This window comes from Pocillopora verrucosa, chromosome 13 (assembly GCF_036669915.1).
Source record: "Pocillopora verrucosa isolate sample1 chromosome 13, ASM3666991v2, whole genome shotgun sequence".
NCBI classification, from domain to species: domain Eukaryota; kingdom Metazoa; phylum Cnidaria; class Anthozoa; order Scleractinia; family Pocilloporidae; genus Pocillopora; species Pocillopora verrucosa.
The window spans coordinates 15,967,094-15,988,712 of record NC_089324.1 but is presented as its reverse complement, the minus strand read 5'-3'; the positions used below and the strand labels follow the sequence as shown (position 1 = coordinate 15,988,712).

The 21,619-nt window shown below is 40.6% G+C and overlaps 2 protein-coding genes across 2 annotated transcripts in view; one reads left to right on the top strand and one right to left on the bottom strand.

The window, feature by feature from the left end:
- Positions 1-6,990, top strand: part of LOC131794923 (uncharacterized) — a 14,606-nt gene extending 7,616 nt beyond the window's left edge. The window contains exons 8-17 of the mRNA XM_059112495.2: positions 182-327; positions 1,065-1,185; positions 1,704-1,857; positions 2,172-2,293; positions 2,736-2,863; positions 3,327-3,452; positions 3,837-4,033; positions 4,534-4,717; positions 5,429-5,517; positions 5,851-6,990. Coding sequence (XP_058968478.2) covers positions 182-327; positions 1,065-1,185; positions 1,704-1,857; positions 2,172-2,293; positions 2,736-2,863; positions 3,327-3,452; positions 3,837-4,033; positions 4,534-4,717; positions 5,429-5,517; positions 5,851-6,775 — 2,192 coding nt within the window. The 3' untranslated portion in view covers positions 6,776-6,990. The remainder of the gene's footprint in view (positions 1-181; positions 328-1,064; positions 1,186-1,703; positions 1,858-2,171; positions 2,294-2,735; positions 2,864-3,326; positions 3,453-3,836; positions 4,034-4,533; positions 4,718-5,428; positions 5,518-5,850) is intronic.
- Positions 6,819-21,619, bottom strand: LOC131794914 (uncharacterized). Its single transcript, XM_059112483.2, has 16 exons — positions 20,396-21,619; positions 19,004-19,343; positions 18,232-18,328; positions 17,383-17,825; positions 16,697-16,906; positions 15,727-15,868; positions 15,230-15,375; positions 14,756-14,879; positions 13,935-14,097; positions 13,361-13,482; positions 12,594-12,721; positions 11,557-11,682; positions 10,217-10,413; positions 9,568-9,751; positions 9,119-9,204; positions 6,819-7,781 (listed from the first exon to the last, which is right to left on the bottom strand). Exons 1-16 carry the CDS (start codon positions 21,508-21,510, stop codon positions 7,079-7,081), a joined length of 4,326 nt encoding a protein of 1,441 aa, XP_058968466.2. The 5' UTR covers positions 21,511-21,619; the 3' UTR covers positions 6,819-7,078.

The following is a 21,619-nucleotide window of genomic DNA, read 5'->3' as shown; positions in this document are numbered from 1 at the left end:
TATGACTTATTTCTTTATACGATCTTAAGCAGAATTGTAAACCTGTGTGATTTGTTTCAGCAACACGAAGTTACTTTTTGCTGCAATTCGTGACTGCAACGCGTTGTTGTGATTTGCCGCCTAGCGTGATCCCATCCTTGATTTAAAATCAATGTTAATTTACATTTTGTGCCTAAACCAGGTCTGGACGCATCGTCTTCCCTAGAGCTGTTGAATCATCTCAATCTTGTTGCTGAATCAGGCAGACTTGTTATTCTCACTATTCATCAGCCCCGGCTAGAAATCTTCCATCTTTTTCACAAGATTCTTTTCCTGTGCGATGGTCAGGTAAAACAGTTGGTCGATAGCTGGTCGTCGCTTGTTTGGTTGATCTGCTCTTGTGTGATCTTTCTTTTGTTCTTCGGTTTGTTGGTTCGTTTTTACGTTCGTGGGCACTTTAGTGCACACTTACGTCCACTTGTTCGTTTGTTGTTCGCTCGTTCGCTTTTGTGTCGGAGACTTTGTGATTCGTGCGTGACACATGTCAGATGATGAGTGTGAACATTATGTCAAGAGCTAGAAACACCGTGATTTTGGGACATTGATCGGTTTACATGATTAACGCAACCTTGAACGACCTTTGAAATCAGTACTTAGCAACAACCAATCATAATGTAGAGAATATTGTATAAAAGAGTGATTTCTTACAAATTTTGCAGAGTAGCTTTTTACACACCCGTTGTAAAAAAGCGAATACGAGAGTGGAATAAAACAGTTTCATTGAGTCTAGTTCGTTAGAATTCTATCCCTAGTAAACGGCGCAAAGTTTACGAAATTTGCGTGCTTGTTTGTTCTCTCCGAATGGCGATCTTTAAGAAAGGTGTCGTTTCGTTCGTTTGTGCGTGCGTTCAGTTCATACGCGTGTGCGTGCGTAAGTGCGTTCGTGCATTTATTGTTTCGTTCAATAGTTTGTATTTTGATCGTTCTTTTGCTCGTTTATTTGTTTGTACCTTTGTTTCCTTTCGTTTAGTTGGTTAGTGATTTGTCTGTTTGTTTAACTGTTTACTGTTACACTTTTCTTCCAGGTAGCCTACTATGGGGAACCTTCTATGGCACCAGAACTTTTTATCAAAGCCTACACTGCAACTTCTGAGGAATACCAGCTTAGTGAGGAAGCACCGAAAATTGACGCAAAAAATCCCGCAGGTGAAGAGGTCTTTCTTGTTATTGCGAGTCACACAATTGGAAATGTTAATTTTGAGCAAATGGATGTATCTTTCGTGGAATTTGACTTTCTGTTCTGCAAAAGATGCTGCACCTACAATGTTGTTCCTCGGTCAGAGTACTCAGTCCGTGTTGCAATTGCTTTTCAATTGACCAACATAATCACATTTAGTAACCATAAAAACCAATCAAAGCAAAGGGAAATATGACGAGGAGCCAATGAAAACTCGACATAGAAACATGCAGCGGGCGAAAGCGCGGGAAAATGCGAGTGAAAAACGCGAAAATGATTTCACCTTTACATCTGACTGGTTGACAGAATGAAGCGAGATTTCTTAACCAATCACGGAGTGACGCACGTTAAAACCAGTGCAATCATTTTCGATTCTCAACACTTACTTGAAATTACTTCAGCAGTGAAACTTACTTTTGCGCGTCAGAATTTATGTTACAAATACTGACGAGCCTTTCAATATTGTCTTTTCAAATTTACCCTTTAGATACCATCATGGATTTACTGAATTGCGGTGTAGCTCGTCGTGCCATTTTGGATTATTACCAAAGAAGCGGAGAGCCACTGGCAGTCCAGGAAGCCATTAAAACATCCCAGGAAAAGGCCAGTAAGACGGTTACCATGGAGAAAATGAAAATGATGTACGTACTGTCATCAATTAATGAACGATCTAGAGTCACTTTTACGCCTGACGAAGATTAGCATCGTAGCAATCAAAGCCTTGCCATCCTTAATTGGTAGCTTTGCTTTTCAAATGTGAACATTCATTTGTCATCGCAACCACGATGGACAAACGCACATTGCCCACGCTTAACTGTAAGGTGACATTGCACCACATGTATGTGAGATTTTGGAACTTCTCAGCGTTCAAAGCTTCTTATTTGACAGGTTTTATTTGCTTGTCCGTACGAAGAGTTTGCTAATTTAACTCTAATTTGTAACTTGTTTTTTCCAGTGTCGATGGCGCTGGGTCATTCAACAGAATCTTTGTGTTGGAGAGCAGAACTTCAGTAAAGCAAACATTGGGACAGATCTTGTACTTTCCATTAATTTTTTTCACATTTGGGATCATCGTAGGTATGCAGATAAACCTAAATGTTATGCATAGCTTTAGTCACGCTTGTTAGAGCAGAGTGGGTCACGCTTTTGTCACGCCAAGACTAATATGGAACTCAATGTAATGAAAGTTACTCGAACAGAATGTGAGAACTGCTCGCAGTGAAAGACTACCTTAATTATGTGGTTTTGCGAAAGTTTCAGTATTTCTAACAGTGTTTTAAATACTTCGGTGAAATTTTTTACACTAGCACTAGCTGAATGATAAATTTTGATGTAGTTTAACACTCACCTCCAGTTCTCTGTGGCTCAGTCGGTGGAGCGTCCAAACACGAAATTGGAAATGGCCTTGGTTTAAATTCTCTCAAAGGCCCGAGATTTTACTTTATCCTAAGCTCCTGCAACATGTTTAACAATTGTTAACCTTAAATTATGTTGGTTTTATTTTACCTTTAATTTAAAGGAACTGTTTACTGGCAAGCTGAGGAGAGAGATGGAATTCTGCTGATGTCTGCGTACTGTGTGTACTGCTGTGCCAGTCCCTTGTTTCTAAGCTCTGTCCTGATGGCGCACCTCAACAAAGCTTTGGATGTAAATACTCTAAAGACATGTATTCAAGAGCCTCTCTTTCTCTTGGAATTATGGTGCAAAACATATCACACTTTACGCTCGCGCATGTGTGGTCCCTCTGTGATGGTGCAAAGCATGATGGTTGAGATCATTTCACGGGAATAATAAAAAGAACAAACACTACTAGTACTTAGCTACCGCAAAAACATCAACACAAAAAAAACTGCGTAAACTTCAACGGGTTAAGTTTTTAAAGAAACTGTGGTACTGCATCAGAGGGGGTTACAACAAGATAATTTTGTTTTATCAACCGATTTGATAAAGTAAATTGGCTACCTTAAAGAATTTCTAAAAAATCTTTATGGTGGCCGAGTTACATTATTGACACCGAGAAATACTTAGTGCGGTTATGCTTTTAAGATTGAAAACTTTTCATAATTACTGTAATGCATTTACAACTTTTTCGCGCATTTTTACTTCTTAGATTTTTCGCCTTGAACGTCAAGACGGTTGTGGTAGATCTTACGAGAACGTGGTACAAACGTTTGTTCGGACGACAGCATTATGTGCTTTACCGGTGATCATGTGTTCCACGATGTCTTACTTGATGGTACGTTCTTTTACGATCATTTATACGTTTTAATTAATAAATCATTTCCTAGGATTGCTTTGAAGACAAAACGAAGGCAAAAGGATGTAGGATTCACCTTCATTCCATCCAACGAGTCATCTTGGGGAAGGGAAAATCTTGTCAAGACATGATTGATTTCAGTTTTGTATCGGCTTGGCAGATAGGACGGCCGCGGAAAATTTCTTAGACCAATCATAAAGCAAAATGAAGCAAAACTGATGTAAAACGCTCGATTGGAAGTTGATTTCTTCTGCCTTGTTGATACACAAATGAAGGAAAAATGATAAAGTTTAATTTTGGAAAAAATCGACACTATAAACGATTTTTTGGTAAGGTTGCTGCATTTTTGTCTTATTTTCTCAGGTTATGACGTCGTATGATTTGTGGAAGTTCCTTTTGGTAACAATCATCTCATTGGTTTTGAACCAAACCTGGATTGCAGTCTACATGATGGTGATTTGTGCACATCCGGGAATCTCTCATCGCATTTGTCCAATGGTATCCGCCATCGGAGGCTTCGCGGGGGGCTTTTTAGTACCCAGACCTCAAATGCCAGTTGTGTGAGTGTTGTAAGCTCCTGTTATTTAAGGTGTGCGTTTAAGAATCTGTTGGAATTCTCTGGAGCAGGGCAGGAGCAGTAATTTTTGAAAGAAACATATAATGGCGTGAGGATGAATCATGATTGCAAGGGGGGAAAGAAGAAGACTGAAATAAGAAAGGATTATAAATTGAGAAACCTTGTTAGGTTTTGGTCATTCATCTCGATCACGAAACATCCAGATGTAATAGCTTGATTCTGAGGAACAGTACCTTAAAAACAAGGAAGTTTCGATAAATAACGAAGGTTCATGATAGACAAACTCCAAAATCAAATGAAGGAGTAACTTTTCCTGTTGGCGCACAGTCATGTAAAATTCTCTAACCCTAATGAATTAGGCTTTTCTTTCTCTCAGAAGCTACCATTATCTGGCTGAAATCAAAGCGACTGGCACAATTTGCAAGTAGTTTTTTACGTTTTAAACACTTGTTTTACGTCTCTCTATTTCTGGTTACATTTCAGATACAACCTTCTATTTTACATCAATCCCCAATTTTATGGCTACTCAGCAATGACTAAAGTCCTGTTGTTAAATGTTCGACTGAAATGTGAATATGAGTCCACACTGAACTGTATCAGTACGGACGGTAATGCTGTACTGGCCAGGTTTGGCTTTGATACCGTCAATGTCTACGAACACTTGGTGGTGAGTTAGTTTTGGTGACTTGAGGACGGTTGATGTGCATAAATGTTGACTAAAGTTCTCTTAATTGTGAGCGTTGTTTTCTTATTATGGACAGAGTTTAGTGATGTTGTTTATTTATTGTACACTCTTGGGGGACTCGACCAGGAAAACATGTCATAAGTTTTGATGAGTTTTCATTCTTAAATTTCAACTTCAGTGAGTGCTGAAATTAAAAGCTGGTGTTACTTAGGTTTTGCTTGTCTGTGCCATGCGATTGATCTAGAAAACTCCATCAGCCTTTTTAATTGATCACTTGCAAACCTGTAACCATTCTCCACTACATCAATACACTCTCTTACCCTCGCTCTAGCCTTTCAGTTTGATTTTTCTTCAAGCTACCAATGGCTCTTTCTCTTTGTTGAAAAAATATCGTTTTTCGTATTTTCCATTATTCCAGAAATGTCTCCCAATTCTTACTGTCGTTAAACTACAATTGTTTTGTTATCAAGAAGATTATGGTTATTCCTCGTGGTAAATACAGAAGAAGCGAAGTATTAACGTTTGTCTTTCTGTGTTCTCACTTTTCAATGTTGAATCGAAAAGAGGGGATCCCAATTGGAAGTGACTGCATTGCAAGACCAACTATAATACTTCATTCCTATAGTTTTTTAAAAAAATTTTTATGTCGCATTTAAGACATCCTTATTTTAATTAAAATATTGTTTTTTTCAGATCATGCTAGGGATGACAGTGTTATCTTTGCTTCTCGCTTGGTTGTTTTTAGAAGCGAAAAACTTCACCATCCCCTCCCTCACTAAAACGTAAGTCTTGCTCTCTGTTTTCACCTCGTAACGTTGTTTATCTGATTTACATCTTATATTGACCTCTGACAACTTTTACCGCGCTACAAACTTTAGTTTCCGGGCTTCTAAGCTTCATCGCTCAAATTGTTTTAAAATTCTTTTGAAGCTAAGCCGTTTTAATGGTTCTTTAGTCACCTCAACCGAGCTCTGATTTGTATAATCAAGAATTTTTGTAGGATTCGAATATTAGTTCTGACAAAAGAGCATTTTTACTTTCAAAATTGCCTTGAACCAGACTTCGAATATGAAGTATCAAAAGTATCATTCTGTTTTTTATCTTGTTATTCCCAGTCCCCCAGCCTTTTTAACCGAGCCTGAAGAGGAGAAATTGGAGGTTGCGGTTGTGCCAATGACGCCAATTGACGAAACCTTAGTCGATGAGGACGAGGATGAAATACTACCGGAGATACCCTTAAAACCATTCACTCGCAACCGGAGATCCGCAAAATCCAGGCTTGGACTGATCAGTGGCAACCAAGGTTTCCATTCTGTCAAGCTTCCCTTACACAGGCGTCAGTCTAGTGACGCGAATAGCGTCCAAAACACTGAACAAGCAATTGATGGCGAGAATGTTGACTACGTTGTACGCCGAAGGCGATTGGTGAGCATTTCAGGGAAAGAACTTTGGAGATCCACCAAACAGCGCGTAGAGGAGAGGAAAATGGACTTTGACAAGCGTTTGTCACAAGTTGAGAAAATCGCCCGGCGCTACACAATAAAACACTCCCAATCCGTGCGAAGGAGAGCGAAGGAGAAGGCAGTCGTTGCTCGAAGAAGTACCATGGCTGCATCGGCTTCAAATGAAGCTAACAGGCCGGAGTTTATTACCAAAAGAAATGGTCGCTTCCAAGATGATTGCAGGAAGGGGCTGTTTCAGGAGGTGATTGAAGAATCGGAAGTGGACGGAGGAAGCGGTGAGACGAACAAGGATGAGGTGCGAGACGTTCTTAACCAGGAGACTGAAGCTGGAAAGAAGCAAAGGGAAGAAGAAAGCGCTACTGGATCCAGTGAAGGAGATGTCTTGCAACTACACACTGAGAAGAAACCTTTCGACAATGAAGCTAGAGGCTTTGAAATTCAAGAGCAAGGACGATCTAGAGGAGATGAAGAAGGCGCTGGCCAGCAACATGTGTCTGGTTGTGAGGCTCAGAAGGATAAACAAAAATCTGTGAAGAAAGTCTCCATCATAGAATATACTGAAAGTCTGGATGTATAACACAGCGGAATTTCCTCAATTTTACAATTTCCAAATATCAAGGACGAGACATGCAGATGTAAAGCAGGAGAACCAGATTTAAATTTTTGCATTTTTTATTTTGTATTTTGGAATAATGTGCAGTTAACTGTGAAGATTGTGCATGATAAATAAATCAGTATTTATAAAGACGTTGTGACATCAGAGAAGTCAACTGATATTAAAGCCTACTTACTCAGCACTTGTCTTTGAATGTGACTTTTCTACTATTAATTACGAAATGAAGGAAAAAATGTCTATTGCTCTTTTGGGTTTTCCCTATATTTATAACTTGGTGTCAACAACGATATTCGCGGTATCCTCTTCTTCTTCCACAGAGCCAAACGCGTCATCATGTTCACGGATACTTTTCAATGACGAGCTGCGACTCGTCATTTCTTGATCTCCCTCTTCAACCACAGGAAAAGAGACACTCTTTGATCGTGGCGCGGATTGCCAAGTTGTCATTTTCAGTTCAAGATTCATAGGGTTGTGATCGTTGGTTTCATGGTATGACTGGTGACGTTTCTTTTTTGGTTCTGGTTTTTGTCCGTTTGTTCCAGGGTCACTGTTGTGTCTACTTCTCGGTGGCAGAGGTATAGTTTTCTTTGGCGTCCTTGTCATTTGAGACTGAACTTGTTTTGATTGCATAACTACGGAATGTCTGGCGATTCTCTGAATGTTCTGCATCTCAAGATGGGTGCTTAACCTTCTCTCCGCCATACGCCTACGAGCAATCGCCCACCGACTCTCTCGAGACATGACAGGACTCGTTTGTGGCATCAAAGAAACAACATCTGGATCTGGCTGGCACTCGCGAGAAATGGGACTGTCCGGAAGCTTCACGGTGTGCAGTCCGTCGTCATGGGTAACAATGCCTAACGTGGACCTCCGGCGAGTGGGGTTAGCTGTGTGGCCTGCCTCATTTAGAAGCTCGATTGATTCATCTAGTATTTTATCCATTTGTGACCTTGATATTTTTGATGACCTAAGTCAATAGAACAATGAGATTAGTTGAGTGATTGTGAGTCGTCCGACATCTCTGGTATAGCAGAGGAGTGACGGGGGGGGGGGGGGGGGGGGGGGGAGGACGGGGGGAGGAGGCAAAGAGCGTTTTTGTTTTTGCATATTATTGGATCGGGGTCTGCCTTTGACGTTCAAGTCAAAATGTAGACTGCGGAAACTGTTGCTGTTTTTGTTTACGTAAAAATACGCCTTTCATACAAGTTGATATTTTGAAGAAGGGTCGGTGTGCTATTTAACTAATCGACGGCGATTTAGCGTGGTGTGTAGTATCATCGACGACTATATTCGCTGATGGTCAAATCCGCAACAAATTTTGACCACTGTGATGACAAATATAGTTGTTGTTAACCCTTTAACTCCCATGAGTGACCAAGACAGAATATCTCCTTACAATATCAATACAATACAAAGCTGACAAGTGATGAGAATGAAGAAAAATATAAATAAGGGGATTATAAGTTGATCCAATACCAAATTCTCTAAACTAACATCACGAGAACTGTATGTAGACAGTGAGGAGAATTACTACTGAGATCTTGGGAGATAAAGGGTTAAGATTACAGACCACGCCAAACTATTGTCGATTTTTTTTTAACCACAATGTCGACGTCGAAATTTCCGAGTCATCCATGTTGGACCCTTTAACCCCTAGAGTTGATTAACATGTTAATTCTCCCCATTATATGTACACACTATCCAGCATACAGGCAATGAGAATATTTAAACTTGTCAAGTAGAGGTTGTTCTCTTGATCTGACACCAAATTCTTAAAACTGACTTAAAAGGAAATGTGTAGCAGCTAGAGGGGAGAATTTAGAATCAGATCTTGGGATTTAAAGGGTTAAGAGCTGGTAAAGGAATCGCATGACGCATGGACGCGAGCAGCGTTGTTTATGCTCTTATCCCAAGCGGTAAATTGGCCAATCAGACTGGGACATTACTGTCCCTTGTAAAATTTGGATTTGAGTTGTGTAGATGAAGGAAACGCCTAATTTCAGAGACGCCATCGTTCAACTCTTTACCGAATTTGCCTTGTGAAGACATCTTAGACTACATACAAAAAACCCACAAATATTTCCAGGCTCGTTCAAATGTTAATTTCTGTCTAGAGTGAATTTCTTTACGAAAACACCGTTTCCCTTGTAGAGTTAACATTTGGCTCTGTCGTGTAATTCGACCTATATGAACACGTAAATTGCAATTTTTTCCCCGATATTTTCCAATTTTCTGACGTTACTCGAACTAACATTGAGGTTACTTTGAGAAGAGGCTATGAATAAACAAACAACCGCTACATACGTTTTGGAGAATTTCATCTTCATGTTCTTTATTTCCAGAAATAGCCAGGAGAAAATTAATGATATTACTGTCATCCCAAGCATTATCTGTAATCAGAGGAACAATCAGCATTAAATTAATTTCATTGTTCATTCGTAATTGTTTTTCTGCAGAGCAATGTTAATGAGTAGTACTGGAATATAAAGAGTGTCGTGTCTTAGTATACGTTTTTGAAACATTTTAAATTAGCATGTATAGCATGGACGTCGAACATACATGTCCGATGTAGTTATAGAAATCAATTTGGTGTCGATTATATGAGAAGGTAAAGGAAAAGCGACTTAAGTTTGTTCCTGGTTTTATCTTTACGTTGGGTGAAAAGGTTTGCACCAATCACTCTATAAATTTACTGTCTTTTCTGGCTCAACGGAAGTAATCTTTCTTATATTCAAAAGAAAAGGAAAACTTACCACCAAATTTTCATAAATATTGACCGCGTCGAACCCAAAACCGGCCAAAACAGCATTGCCTTCAGTGCTGATACAATTCAATTTGGACTCGTAAACACATTTTAGGCGGAGGTTTTGTAATAAGGCTTTGGTGATAGCAGAATAACCGTAGAATTGTGGGTTGATGTAGAATAGTAGGTTGTACCTAAGGTAAATAAAAATAGACACCATTAGGAGAAATTAAAAGTTCAGAGCTGCAATAATCGTGGTTCTTCACAGTTAAGCCTTCGTTGTTTCACCTCCATCACAGGTAACTTTCCGCAAAATTTCAAGCCGATTTTGTTATAAGATTATGAAAAATACTCAAACAGTTCGATACAGAATATTTTGTTTTCTTATGAGACCAAATTCTCCTCAATAATCTACGGGGAAATATTTTAGTAGTAATGACGTTGCTATTCCAACACGCTGTTACTCTGGTGTCGTGTTTTATACCTTAACTGAGGCGTTGACTGATATGTCAATGAAGTTGTTAAGTTGTTGACGTCGTTATCTTAACGACTTCGGCAAATTTCGGACTTCGTTAAGTTTATGACGTCGTTAAGATGACGAAGTCGTTGAAGGAGCAAACTTGATGATATGTTAGTGAAGTCGATAATTTTTCACTCACCCAGCCGGCATTTGAGGTCTGGGTACTAAAAAGCCCCCCGCGAAGCCTCCGATGGCGGATACCATCGGACAAATGCGACTAGCGAATCCCGGATGTGCACAAATCACCATCATGTAGACTGCAATCCAGGTTTGGTTTAAAACCAATGAGATGATTATTAACAAGAAAAATGTCTTCAAATCATACGACGTCATGACCTGAGGAAAGAAGAAAAAAAATCAGGATATATACATTTAATTTGTTTATTATCAATTTTTTCACATACAATTTTTTTTTTATGTTTATCTCAGCCACACAGGAGAGAGATACATTCACTGACAAGGGAAAGCTTATCGCTTTATTCACCCGCTGTCTCTGAATTCGATAATCGGTGTTTTGGGACAAAAATGCTGGAAAATGTGTTTGGCATGCTGCATCCCGAGAAGAAGTTTCTACTCATGGAGATTATGGACAGGATGGAATGTCAATATCCACCTATTACGTGTGTGACGTCAATAGAACAGAAATATCTTTAAATGTCCTTGTTCTTTGGTATTTTAATTTTAGTCGAGAGAAAGGGCAGTCGGTGGTGACAACGTGTTAAATTGGACCCGAAGTTTTCAAAAATATTAGTTTTTGAATTTCGGTTCGCATGCCCCAACTACTTCTTAAGATTTGACTGTTAAAATGATCATGGTGAAACTTTCCTGTAAACAGTTTAACGATCACTCTTGAAGGCGTAAGCTGAGGCATGCATACGAAAAGGCAACTTTATAAGACTAATAGTCTTGTAAAAAGCTTGTAGCTCTCGTTATGCTTGTCACTGCAGTTTGCCTCGCATGTTCATGAACACTTCTGCTTGGTGACGTACGCGCTTGCGCACGATCATTCATGTATGACATAACATGCAAAATCTGCATTATTTAAAATGCATTCTATGCGTGGTATAATAAGCTGTTTCTCATAATTGCAAAGGGATAACTTAACTCCGAGATATAATTACTTTGGACACTTCTTCAGAACAACGGCTATGACGTTCTATCGCCCGTCTTCTGCTAATGTTTTTATGCCATCTTGCAAACCAACATTTACAAGGGAAGGGGAGGGAGACGGTGACCTAACAAGAGTGTCTAAGAGTGGACATTCAGGCAAAATCGATGAGGATACTACTTCAGAACAACGTCTATGATGTACTTTCGTCGCTCTCCCTCTTCAAATTTTGTCAACTGCCAATATTTCTAAACCATCTTGCAGACCAACATTGAGGGAGGCAAGGGAGGTAGTCGGTGTCCGGGAGTGTAGCACAACCGGGCAAACTTGTAGGTCTTATTTTTAACGTTACCCAGATTTGCGTAACCTACCAATAAATAAGACATCGCCGAACGGACTAGAATTGGAATCACACACAGAGCAGCAATGCGCACGTATGTCTGAATCACATTCTCATATGACCGACCGCACCCATCAGCACGTTCAAGGTGATATATCTGCAGGCACAAAAATACAGTAAATGTCTGCTTGTCATTAAATTACGCGACTAAGGTCTTGCACAGAGATAGTGGTCTGTTAGCCCCGGCGGAGACGCATGACCCTTAGTCCCCCCCTCCCTTTCTTATTCAGACTTGAACCCCAAGAGGGCCCAAGAAGGTGCTTATTTCAGAAAATCTTCCTTATATAATATAGTAACACTTATACAGTACGACAGGAAATCCTTAGGATGATTCCTCAGAAAATGAATTTATCGAACACCTTTTTTTCAACTTTCCTAAACAATAAGAAAGATAGGTCACCGTGCTTGTGTAGGAGATAAAATGGGCCAAACTTACTCCTTACAAAAATCATTTATGCCTGTACTGACACTTATCGCGCGAATCATTTGATCGGTTCACGGTACATTTTGACATTTTGCTGCAGCTGGAAGCAAGGTTTTTTTAAAGTGACACTCAAGGAACTTGATAGATAGAATTTCTCGAGCGCATGGAGCAATTTGAAATGCATGAAAATTTAAAGAGCATACACGCAAAACGTTCCTCGAGTCGTTCTTTTCAAGGTCATGATTTGCATCCACGAGTAACAGGCTTTGTGCACGCTTTTCAGCCATATCTTTTTTTCCCTTCGATGAATTTTTCTTGGTTTGTCCAGTTTAAAGGGGAAAATTTATACACCAAAATTATGGAACAAAAAATATAGGTCACCGTGCTCGTTCACGAGCTAAAGATCATCCTACCTCTTTACCTGGTCCTTTTAGTGGAAAAACGACACCGTGTTCTCGCGCGCGCCTATTCGCCCGATTACGTGATTTTTTTGCGCAGTACAGGATGCGCACTGAGGAATCACCTTAAAAAATATCGTAATGAAAAAAATTTAATACAAAAATCAGAATGCTCAATCTACTCACATTTAGAGCTTTGTTTAGATGCGCCATTAGAACTGAGCTGAGAAACAAGGGGCTGCAGCAGCAATAGACGCAAAATGCTGACATCAGCAAAATCCCATCTTTGTCCTGCGCCCGAAAGTAAATTGTTCCTGATGGGAAAATTATGTAACACATTAAAAAAGGTTTGTGTCCAATATTTCATAAATTTGTATTGCGTGATAGGCAATGAGGGCGAAGCCTGAATCATCAAAGACGCACAGAAATCAAAGTTTGCAATCTCTGGTCAGACAGCTTTACAAGTAGTATATGTGGATGGTTTCGATAGCATTCTCAAATTTGGCCTTTAACCAATGTCAGTTCCTTCCGATTCTGACAAGAAATAATCACTTTTCACTCGACATCTTAAAATATAGTAGTTCTTTGGTACTTATTAAACGTCCTCGATTTCATGGTCTCTGATCCAGGTTAGTGCGCTAGACTCCGGGTCAAGAGGTCTGGGCTCGAGACCTAGCCAGGTCGTTGTGTCGTTTTCGTGGGCAAAAACACTTTGATCTCCCAGTGCCTCTCTCCACCCGGGAGCGTAAATGGGTGGCGGTGAGTTGTCAGGGAAGCCTGATGAAATGCTGAGGGGTAACCTTGTAATGGCATTTAATTCAGGGGGAAGTAGTAATACCCTTAGCCACTTCATGCCCATACTCGGGACCAGTGGCTGAGTGGGCCAGATCATTACCTCACCCTAAAACAGGTGTGGTCAAACATTATTCTTGACAGGGGTAGGGCATACCTACCTACTACTAATCCAAACAAGAAGAATATCAGAGGAAAATAGCAAATTTGTGCAAGTGTTTGACTCAGGGAAGTTCGGCCTTCCAACACAAATATTCTGTTAAATGTTCCTGCATCGTTTGTCCTGCCAAGAAAAAAACAATGATTTGCTATAATAACAGGCTTTGATGAGACTCATTGCAGGCTTTGAAGTGATTCATTCACGCTTTTTTAAAACTCTGAAGAGATACGTGAAAGTTCGAATGTTGTTTTCAAATGTGCTTTAAATTCGACTATGCACGAAGCCTTTTTCAAAAAGCCTTTAAGATTTATGAAACAGGAGACAGACTTTGCTACGTCGCGGGTAAACGGCAAGGTTACTAACCAAGATTAAAAAGGGCCGCCTCAAATCATCAGCTCATTTGACGACAGTATTCGAAAGGGCAAGTTACTCTTATGAATCTCGAAACATGGTCAGAATCATATTTTCAAAGGCACTTTTTGATTGCGAACATAAAAAAATGGTGTCTGATGCCTACATCTCGTGTAAATGCTGGTTTGGGTAGCGTGATAGCTACACCGACGCCAAATACCTACTCCTCTTCGTCGGAGTTCATGTTTTGCATAGTAAAAATGTTTCTTGCGTCTTCCTGTGCCTTTTTGATAGCTTCCTGGACTGCCTGTGGCTCACCACTTCTTTGGTAATAATCCAGGATGGCTCGGCGAGCCTCACTGCAGTTCATTATATCCATAATTGTGTCTGGATAGATAAGTAAATCGTATGCTTTTCAATTTAAGAATTGTCCATTCTTTACCTTCATATATGAATTCCACCAAATTTAAACTTGAGGACCACTTCATATTTTTTGCGGGGGAGGGGGGAGTGGCGGAGGATTTTGTAAGGATAGGAGGGTTCTTGAGGTGGAGCGAAGTGGGGGATCAGTCGTCGCTAACAGAGTGGCGAAATTAAGAGCTAAATCCTGTTAGCGATGCGACCAAATCTTTGCCTGTCTCTGTTTTCTTTTTTGAAAGATTGAAAAGTTGAGAATTCCAACCTATATTAAAAGCGAACAACATTATGAGTAATATGATCGAAATACTCCCTTAACCAACGAACAGAACGGCTTCCGATCCAGTGTCTAAAAGCCAGACGCAAATTTATCTAAACGGCCAATCAGAACCAAGACGTGCATCTCAAGGAGCCAATCAGAACTCAAAGAAAAAGCACGTCTTTTCCATGGCCTTAAGCGCGGAAAAACGCAAGCGACCAACTCGCAAATAGTTTTGATTTTTCATGTTGTGCGATATAAAGCTAAGGTGCGAGTTTTTCAATTAATCCTAGAACGAACTAAATCAAAACCAATGTCAGACCTCGGATAACTAATTGCTCCAACCTTAGGGTGGACCTTGCAGCTTACCTGCAGGGTTTTTGGCATCAATTTTTGGCGCTTCTTCACTGAGTCGAAATTCTTCAGTTGTTGACTGCAGATAGGCTTTAAGAAAGAGAGTCGGGGCTGGTGTAGGCTCGCCGTAATACGCCACCTAAAGTCATGAGCGTGACGGTTGATAAGCACGTAAAAGGAAGCCCTCCTTATTTATCTTCTAATAATTTTAATGGATATAATTCTAAAAATATTAGATTTTACCATGAACATTATCTATGCTATTGAAGCTGGAGTCAGTGTTAGGGGTGTGCGTGTGTATGTATGGACGGAGTTCACACTCCATCATCATCATCATCATCATCATCAGCATCATCATCATCAGGTCGAGCATGCTCGGTTCACACTTAATTTGACCTCTTTGGAGGAACCACCTTAGGACGAATGTTAAGTGGTAAACCTCCCCCCCCCCTTCCCCTTCGTCCTCGTTTACAGGGAAGGTTTGCTCACCTGACCATCATACATAAGGATAATCTTGTGGAAAAGATGGAAGATTTCCACCCTCGGCTGATGTATAGTGAGAATCACTAGTCTGCCTGTCTCAGCAACAACATTGAGAAGATTCAACAGCTCCAGGGAAGATGATGCGTCCAGACCTGATTTTAAAGAATGTACGTTAATTTGAGCATTTTGAAATTAAACAAGGGTTAAATGATTCTATAGTATTGGGATAGTGAACATCATAACTGCAACACGAGATCCAGTGACAATGTTCGTGAGACTGCCTCTAACGAGAAGTGGGGTCTCTGGACTTCCCCAAACTTTGCGTCCAAGGACTGAAATAACTTGGATATATCCGTCAGAACGCTTAAGAATATTTACGAATTAAGAAGGGCTATCTTGAGAATGCGCCTAATTTTTAAAATATACATTTAAAAAATCAAGGTATAAACACATATAAACACGCATTAAAGAGAAATCTAAAATTCGCTATTAAAACAACGTACCCGAAGTTGGTTCGTCAAGGAAAAGCACAGATGGCAGATTTATCATCTGAAGAGCGACACACAATCGACGTTTCTGTCCTCCACTGAGACCTTGACCCACAGACCCACCAACAACTGTATCAGCCAGAGACGTAAGACCGATCTGCAACAGGTAAGTTGTGGAATCGATGGCAAGTTTAAGAATCACAGGAACCACAGCTAATAAGAGACCAGTTTATCATTTATCACCGGGGAAGGGGTGGGGGAAGGTTGAGAGACTTTGGCTGTCACGATAACATTAACTTGATCCCCTGCGAACAGTCTATGTAATATTCCCTCTCATTGTGTCTAAAATCTGACACTATTGTTAGAAAACGGACAGTAGTGTCTAGAATGAAACACTTTTGTTTAAAATCGAACGGTAGTGTATAAAATCAGACACTAGTGTTTAAAATCGGACAACAGTGTCTAAAAGGAAACACTTGTGTCTAAAATCGAGCGGTGGTGTATAAAATCGGACATTAGTTTCTAAAAAGAAACACTTGTGTTTAAAATTACACAATAGTAAACAAAATCAAACAGTAGCATCTTAAATTGAACACTAGTGTCTTAAATAGGACAATAGTGTAAAAAATTCAGACATTAGTGTCTAAAATCAGACACTAATGTCTAAAATCGGACACAAATGTCTAAAATCGGACACTAGTTCTAAGATCGAACACTTGTGTCTAAAATCGGAAACTAGAGTCAGAAATAGATCACTTGTGTCTGAAGTCGGTTAATTGTGTCTAAAATCGGACTCTAGTGCACAAAATCGGATACTAGTGCCTTAAATTGGGGTCTTGTGTCTTACAGCAGACTCTAGTGTTCATACTCGAAGTATGTTATCACGACGAGAAACGGAAAATGAAGAATTAGAAACAGGGAACATGGAGCTTTCATCATTCCTTTGAGGTTCACTTATCATTTGAAAGTAGCAAGAGTGAAATACCTCTGCAAGTATCTGTTCAACGCGTTCAAACTTCTGTACATTGCTCATTGATTTAGGCAGCCGCATGTGAGCAGCGAAAAAGAGATTCTGCCGCACAGTGAGTTCTTCATAGTAAGGCACAGCCAGTTGTAACACGTAACCAATCTTGCGAGCGAACCATTTGTGCACATTACCAAGACTTCTAGGAACTCCATTTATAAACACCGCACCCTGCGAATCAAGAAAACGTTGTAAAGCTTAATCACAGTGTGGAGGCGCGTAGAGAGCAAGTAGTTAACGATCTGCAAAGTAGCGAGGTAAACGTACACTTCTTTTTAGAGCCACTGAGGTAAACGGATGAATAGCGGAATTTCTGTGGGACCAAATAGTCCTTCTCAGACCGTATTTTCAATCGCATATATGGTTTGCATGAGTGACCAGCATGACTGTTCACACAGTAAATGGCACCACAATCTTTTCAGCCGAAGCGCTGCACCTGTATCGGAGGACAGCCAAGAATTTGAATCCTGTTCAAGCTCTTTCTTTACCTTTTTGAGTTTATAAAACTCCCTTCGTTCCAACTGTTTACAATGCTCTTAATTTTCCATTTAAATCTGTATTCTACATTCAAAAACTAGATATTCTAATATAAGCTCCTTAAATATATTTTGACTCCCGTATGAGTTTTCCTATGACGTCCCACGTACCTGGCTGTTGCCTGTTTCTCGCCTTCCTGTCAGCAAATCTAGTAGAGTTGTCTTTCCAGATCCCGAGGGACCCAAGATGGCTACCAACTCTCCAGGATTAAAGTAAACAGAGACATTCTTTAGAATTGGTTTTTGGTTTTGTCCATTTCTGGTCTTCGCCTCTTTTACCTTCACTCTTGGATTGTCTTGACTATAAGAATGACCATTCTGAGTAGAATGTAACTTCATTTTGGTAAAATCTGTTCGCCCAGGCGTTAGAGACATTGATCTCTCAAAACCCAAGTTATCGTTTGGGAAAGAGTCGACTTCTCCAGTTGATTCACTGGAAAGGCTTGTTGATTCCTCCTCTTCGAACACATCATCTAAATCATTTCTCATCATCAAGGAAAATGTGCCTTCTAGTTGATCTGTTTGAACTACTGTAGTCTCAGGAGCCAGCTTGTCTGTAAAAAATTCAAAATAGTCAGTCGGTCTTTCAGTCGGTCGGTCGGTCGGTCAGTTGGTCGGTCCGTCGGTTAGTTTGTCTGTCGGCCAGTTGGTCGATCAGTTGGTCGGTCAGTCGGTCATTCAGTTAGTCAGTATGTCGGCCAGCCAGTCGGTCGGTCGGTCGGTCGGTCGGTCGGTCGGTCGGTCGGTCGGTCTGTTGGTCGGTCGGTCGGTCGGTCGGTCGGTCGGTCAGTCGGTCGGTCTGTCAGTCACTCAGTGAGTGTCTTTTTTCCCCTTTAGTCTCTCTGACAATCCAGTTTAAAATAATTGTCCTATGTCAAGTGTACACTCAAGTATCATTGCGCATTTGGAGCTGATCTGTCCTGGCTAAAATTATGATTAATCCCAAGGTTTAAGTCTCACCTCTGTCGTTTTTCATTTTCTTCTTGTTTACGTCGACTGAGTAGCTGAGTGCTAAACAGGCGATGCTGATTATTTCGCTAGGTTGTGCCGGAGGTAACTGATGTAAAAACGCACATAAAAGTATATTCAAATAAATGTTTTCAAGGTGCAGTTATTACTAACGTGACATAAATGAAAATAGGTGTCCTGGGGTCTTTCTGGTACCAATGTTCTCCATTATATTTCTGGTCGATTGAACCATCGCTGGGAGCTACAGAAAGACTGTGTTAACTATACAAGGCTCTTAGTGGCACTGACCAATCATAAAAATGGAGATATTAGAAGGAAAATAGTGCTTAGGGTAAGCATCGCTGGAAAGCATAAACGAGTAAGTCGTGATGCGCTTTTGCCCGGTAGGTTTTGATTTTGATTTGCTGAGAGGAAGGTGCAATTTTTACACACATTCATAAGGCGAGTGGGAGGCGCGGTGGCTCGACGGTCGTGCGCTCGAGTCCAGTTCGAGAGGTCTGCGATCAATGTGTTGTGTTTTTGGGCGTGACCTCTTACTCTCACAGTATCTCTCTTAGCCTAGGTGGTGGGGGTAACCCTGCGATGGACTAACTTCCCATCCAGGGAGGTTTAGTGATGCTACAAGTCGCTTAATGCTATGGAGACCAGAGTAAGCTGAGTAGGACTCTTAACTCCAGCATAGACTTTACCTTTTACCTAATCACATATGCGTGCAATCAAAGACTGCTCAAGACATCGTATTAAATACTGCTCCATAGCTCACCTCTTTTTGTACTTTTTTAGTTTCAGTATCAGTCAAGTACTGCCTTTGTTTTCTTGACAGGTGATACTGATGCAGCATGAATACGGCCTTCAAACCAAAGCACGTGACTGTGATGGACAGGGACAGAATGATTATGACAATCTTGACCACCTCGACCCAGTTCACCGCAGGATCTATAAAAAACAACTGCTGGGGACACGTAGGGTTGCACTGAGCACCGATACAGCTGTCAATTAGTTTTACGGAAGCGTCACGTGATCTCACCCATGTCGATACAAAATCTTTCATGCTGGTCTTCGATATTTTTGTTGTCTCCCAAGTTTTTCTTCGCACTTCGTTCCTATGTGAAAAACCAGGCAAACATATTAGTAATTGGGGAAAGTTTTACAAAAATAAGAAAGAAGAGCCTGTAAAAAACTTTGGGTCGAACACATGCCTCCTAGATACCATCTGCGCGCCACCACTACCAAGTGAGTGACGAGGCCACATGTTGAAAGCGAGGCAAATTCTCAGGGGTTCTTTGTTATCCGTGAAGCAATATGACCACAAATGACCCTCTTTCCGTTATGTGACTTACATGGCTCAGTTTTCAGAGCAACGTTGCTAGAATCCTAGAGGCGCATTTTCAAACCCCACAGAAGCTGCTGTTTTTTTTCCAAGTTCCTTTCCTGCAATTACATTAACAGAACTGCTTCCCACTTGCGATATGAGTTACTTGCGATCAGTTAAGAGCCAAAATATGATATTACATTCATTTTGATTTTAATTGGTTCTTACTTAGGATCTCTTCGAAGTCAGACTTAGATAGTGTCACCATTAACAACAGTGTGCTTTTTTATCATACAAAGCAAATAAATTCCATATTGCCATGAGTTAATACGGTCGTAGATCACAGATGACGTCAAAATGTGGTAAGAACAAGGGAGTAGCACCCGAGGCGTGGTATGACTGAGTCAGTGCCATTTTAATCACATTTTGACGCTTTCTGTAATCTATTACCATGGCACACGAGGTGGCGAAGGGGTCTCACGTGGTGCACCTGAGTGTGTGGCAACAGATGCACGGAAACATGGGATTTATATTTGCTTTAAACCATTTAAAACTTGTTTTAAATAAAAGTCGCCAAATGAAAAATTAAAAATGAGTTTAGAGTCACAAAACAAATTTGGTGTCGTGAAATCAAAATCAAAGCAATCACAACGACCAATCTAAGTGACGGGGAAAAATTGGTGAAAGAGATAAAAAAACTGGATTAATGACAGTGTGTGAGCTACGGCACACGTCCCTCTCGTAACCCATCAACAGTCCAATGATGGCATATTAGGGTTAATTTTGGGTTAGGGGAGGGGTAGGTGCTGACATTGATCCGAAAACTTATAATAAATGACTCACCTAAATTTTGCATTTCCAACTACAACTTCCATTGAAGGAGAAAAGATCCCATTCTCGTCCCACAAACTTGAGGTGGCAAAATAAATGTGTTGAAAACATGCTGGTGTAAAGAAGCTCACATTCAATGACTGTTCTTCTGATGACGATAAAGATTCATTCATCGCACCGCCGTACATGTTTATAGCAGATATGAAATCTGCAGAGTGCTCATTTGCCGTTTTTCCTTCGGCTTCTAGTGTCTTAACAACTTCACCAAACATGTAAATATCATACATGCTTGAGATCAAAAGTAACGGGACTCTTGCGGGATAATACCCGCGCGCAATCATGCATGGTGCTGATGGGCAACAAGTGTGACCACGCGAATAATCTAAACAAGCAGGCGACGAAATATTTGCGAATGATGTGAACTTGGGATTCACTCTGCCCTGGAGACTACCCTGAAAGTCGATAAACCAGGCTGAGTCGATTAAAGACAAAAGGCTGGCGTTTAAACGATGTGTTTCCACTACGTACTTCAAGACCCAATCCGCGTGATTCAGAATACCAATTCCCCCTGCGCTACTTCCCGCAAGAATGATCTCCTCGGCGTCTGTCAAGTTATGAAGCTGTAGCAGATCCATGAAAACCGAACGAAAAATCGTCTGTCCTCTAAAACTGAAGTTATCGACGGACGAATCGTTCACAAAACGGAACGGTTTGTTGGGATTAGTTTTCAAGCCAAGCCAAAGATCACTGCTGCAGTATGGAACGAGAACGTGATTGTATCGAAAGAAAGCTGGGTTTTCGCTGCCAGACGCAGAGAGTAGATCTCGTCCAGTAATTCTATCAGGCAGCTTGTTCGAAGTCATCAAGATCGTTGAATTTTTACTCAAGTAACGTCTGTTGCAGTCTGCGAACGAGGAACAAAATCCGCCACTTTCGAAGAACACAATCCATTTCTTCGATGTCTTTGCTCCGATATAAAACGTGGCTCTAGAATTGTCATTGCAGATAGCTTGAGGTTCACTAATGTTATTCTTGAGTAACTCTCTTGCGGCCGTTAATGTGTCCACATTCGAGGCAAGAAATACAACGAAGAAAACAGGAAACCAGCGAATATTTTCAAAGGGCATTTTAAATCAGTCTGGGGTCATTCCGTTACCATCATCACATTGCAAAACATTCAAGAAGACAACGGACAAAAGCACTCACGTACGAGAGCAAAAGGTCCTTAAAATAAAG

What these genes read in the sequence shown, in the direction of transcription:
- LOC131794914 (XM_059112483.2), bottom strand. Translation starts at nt 21,510, where the DNA reads ATGCCCTTTGAAAATATTCGCTGGTTTCCTGTTTTCTTCGTTGTATTT. An exon ending in GAAAATGAAAAACGACAGAG is followed by an intron (nt 17,826 to 18,231) that starts GTGAGACTTAAA and finishes AATTTTTTACAG; the next exon opens with ACAAGCTGGCTCCTGAGACT. An exon ending in CGGCGATGTCTTATTTATTG is followed by an intron (nt 10,414 to 11,556) that starts GTAGGTTACGCA and finishes TTCTTTCCTCAG; the next exon opens with GTCATGACGTCGTATGATTT.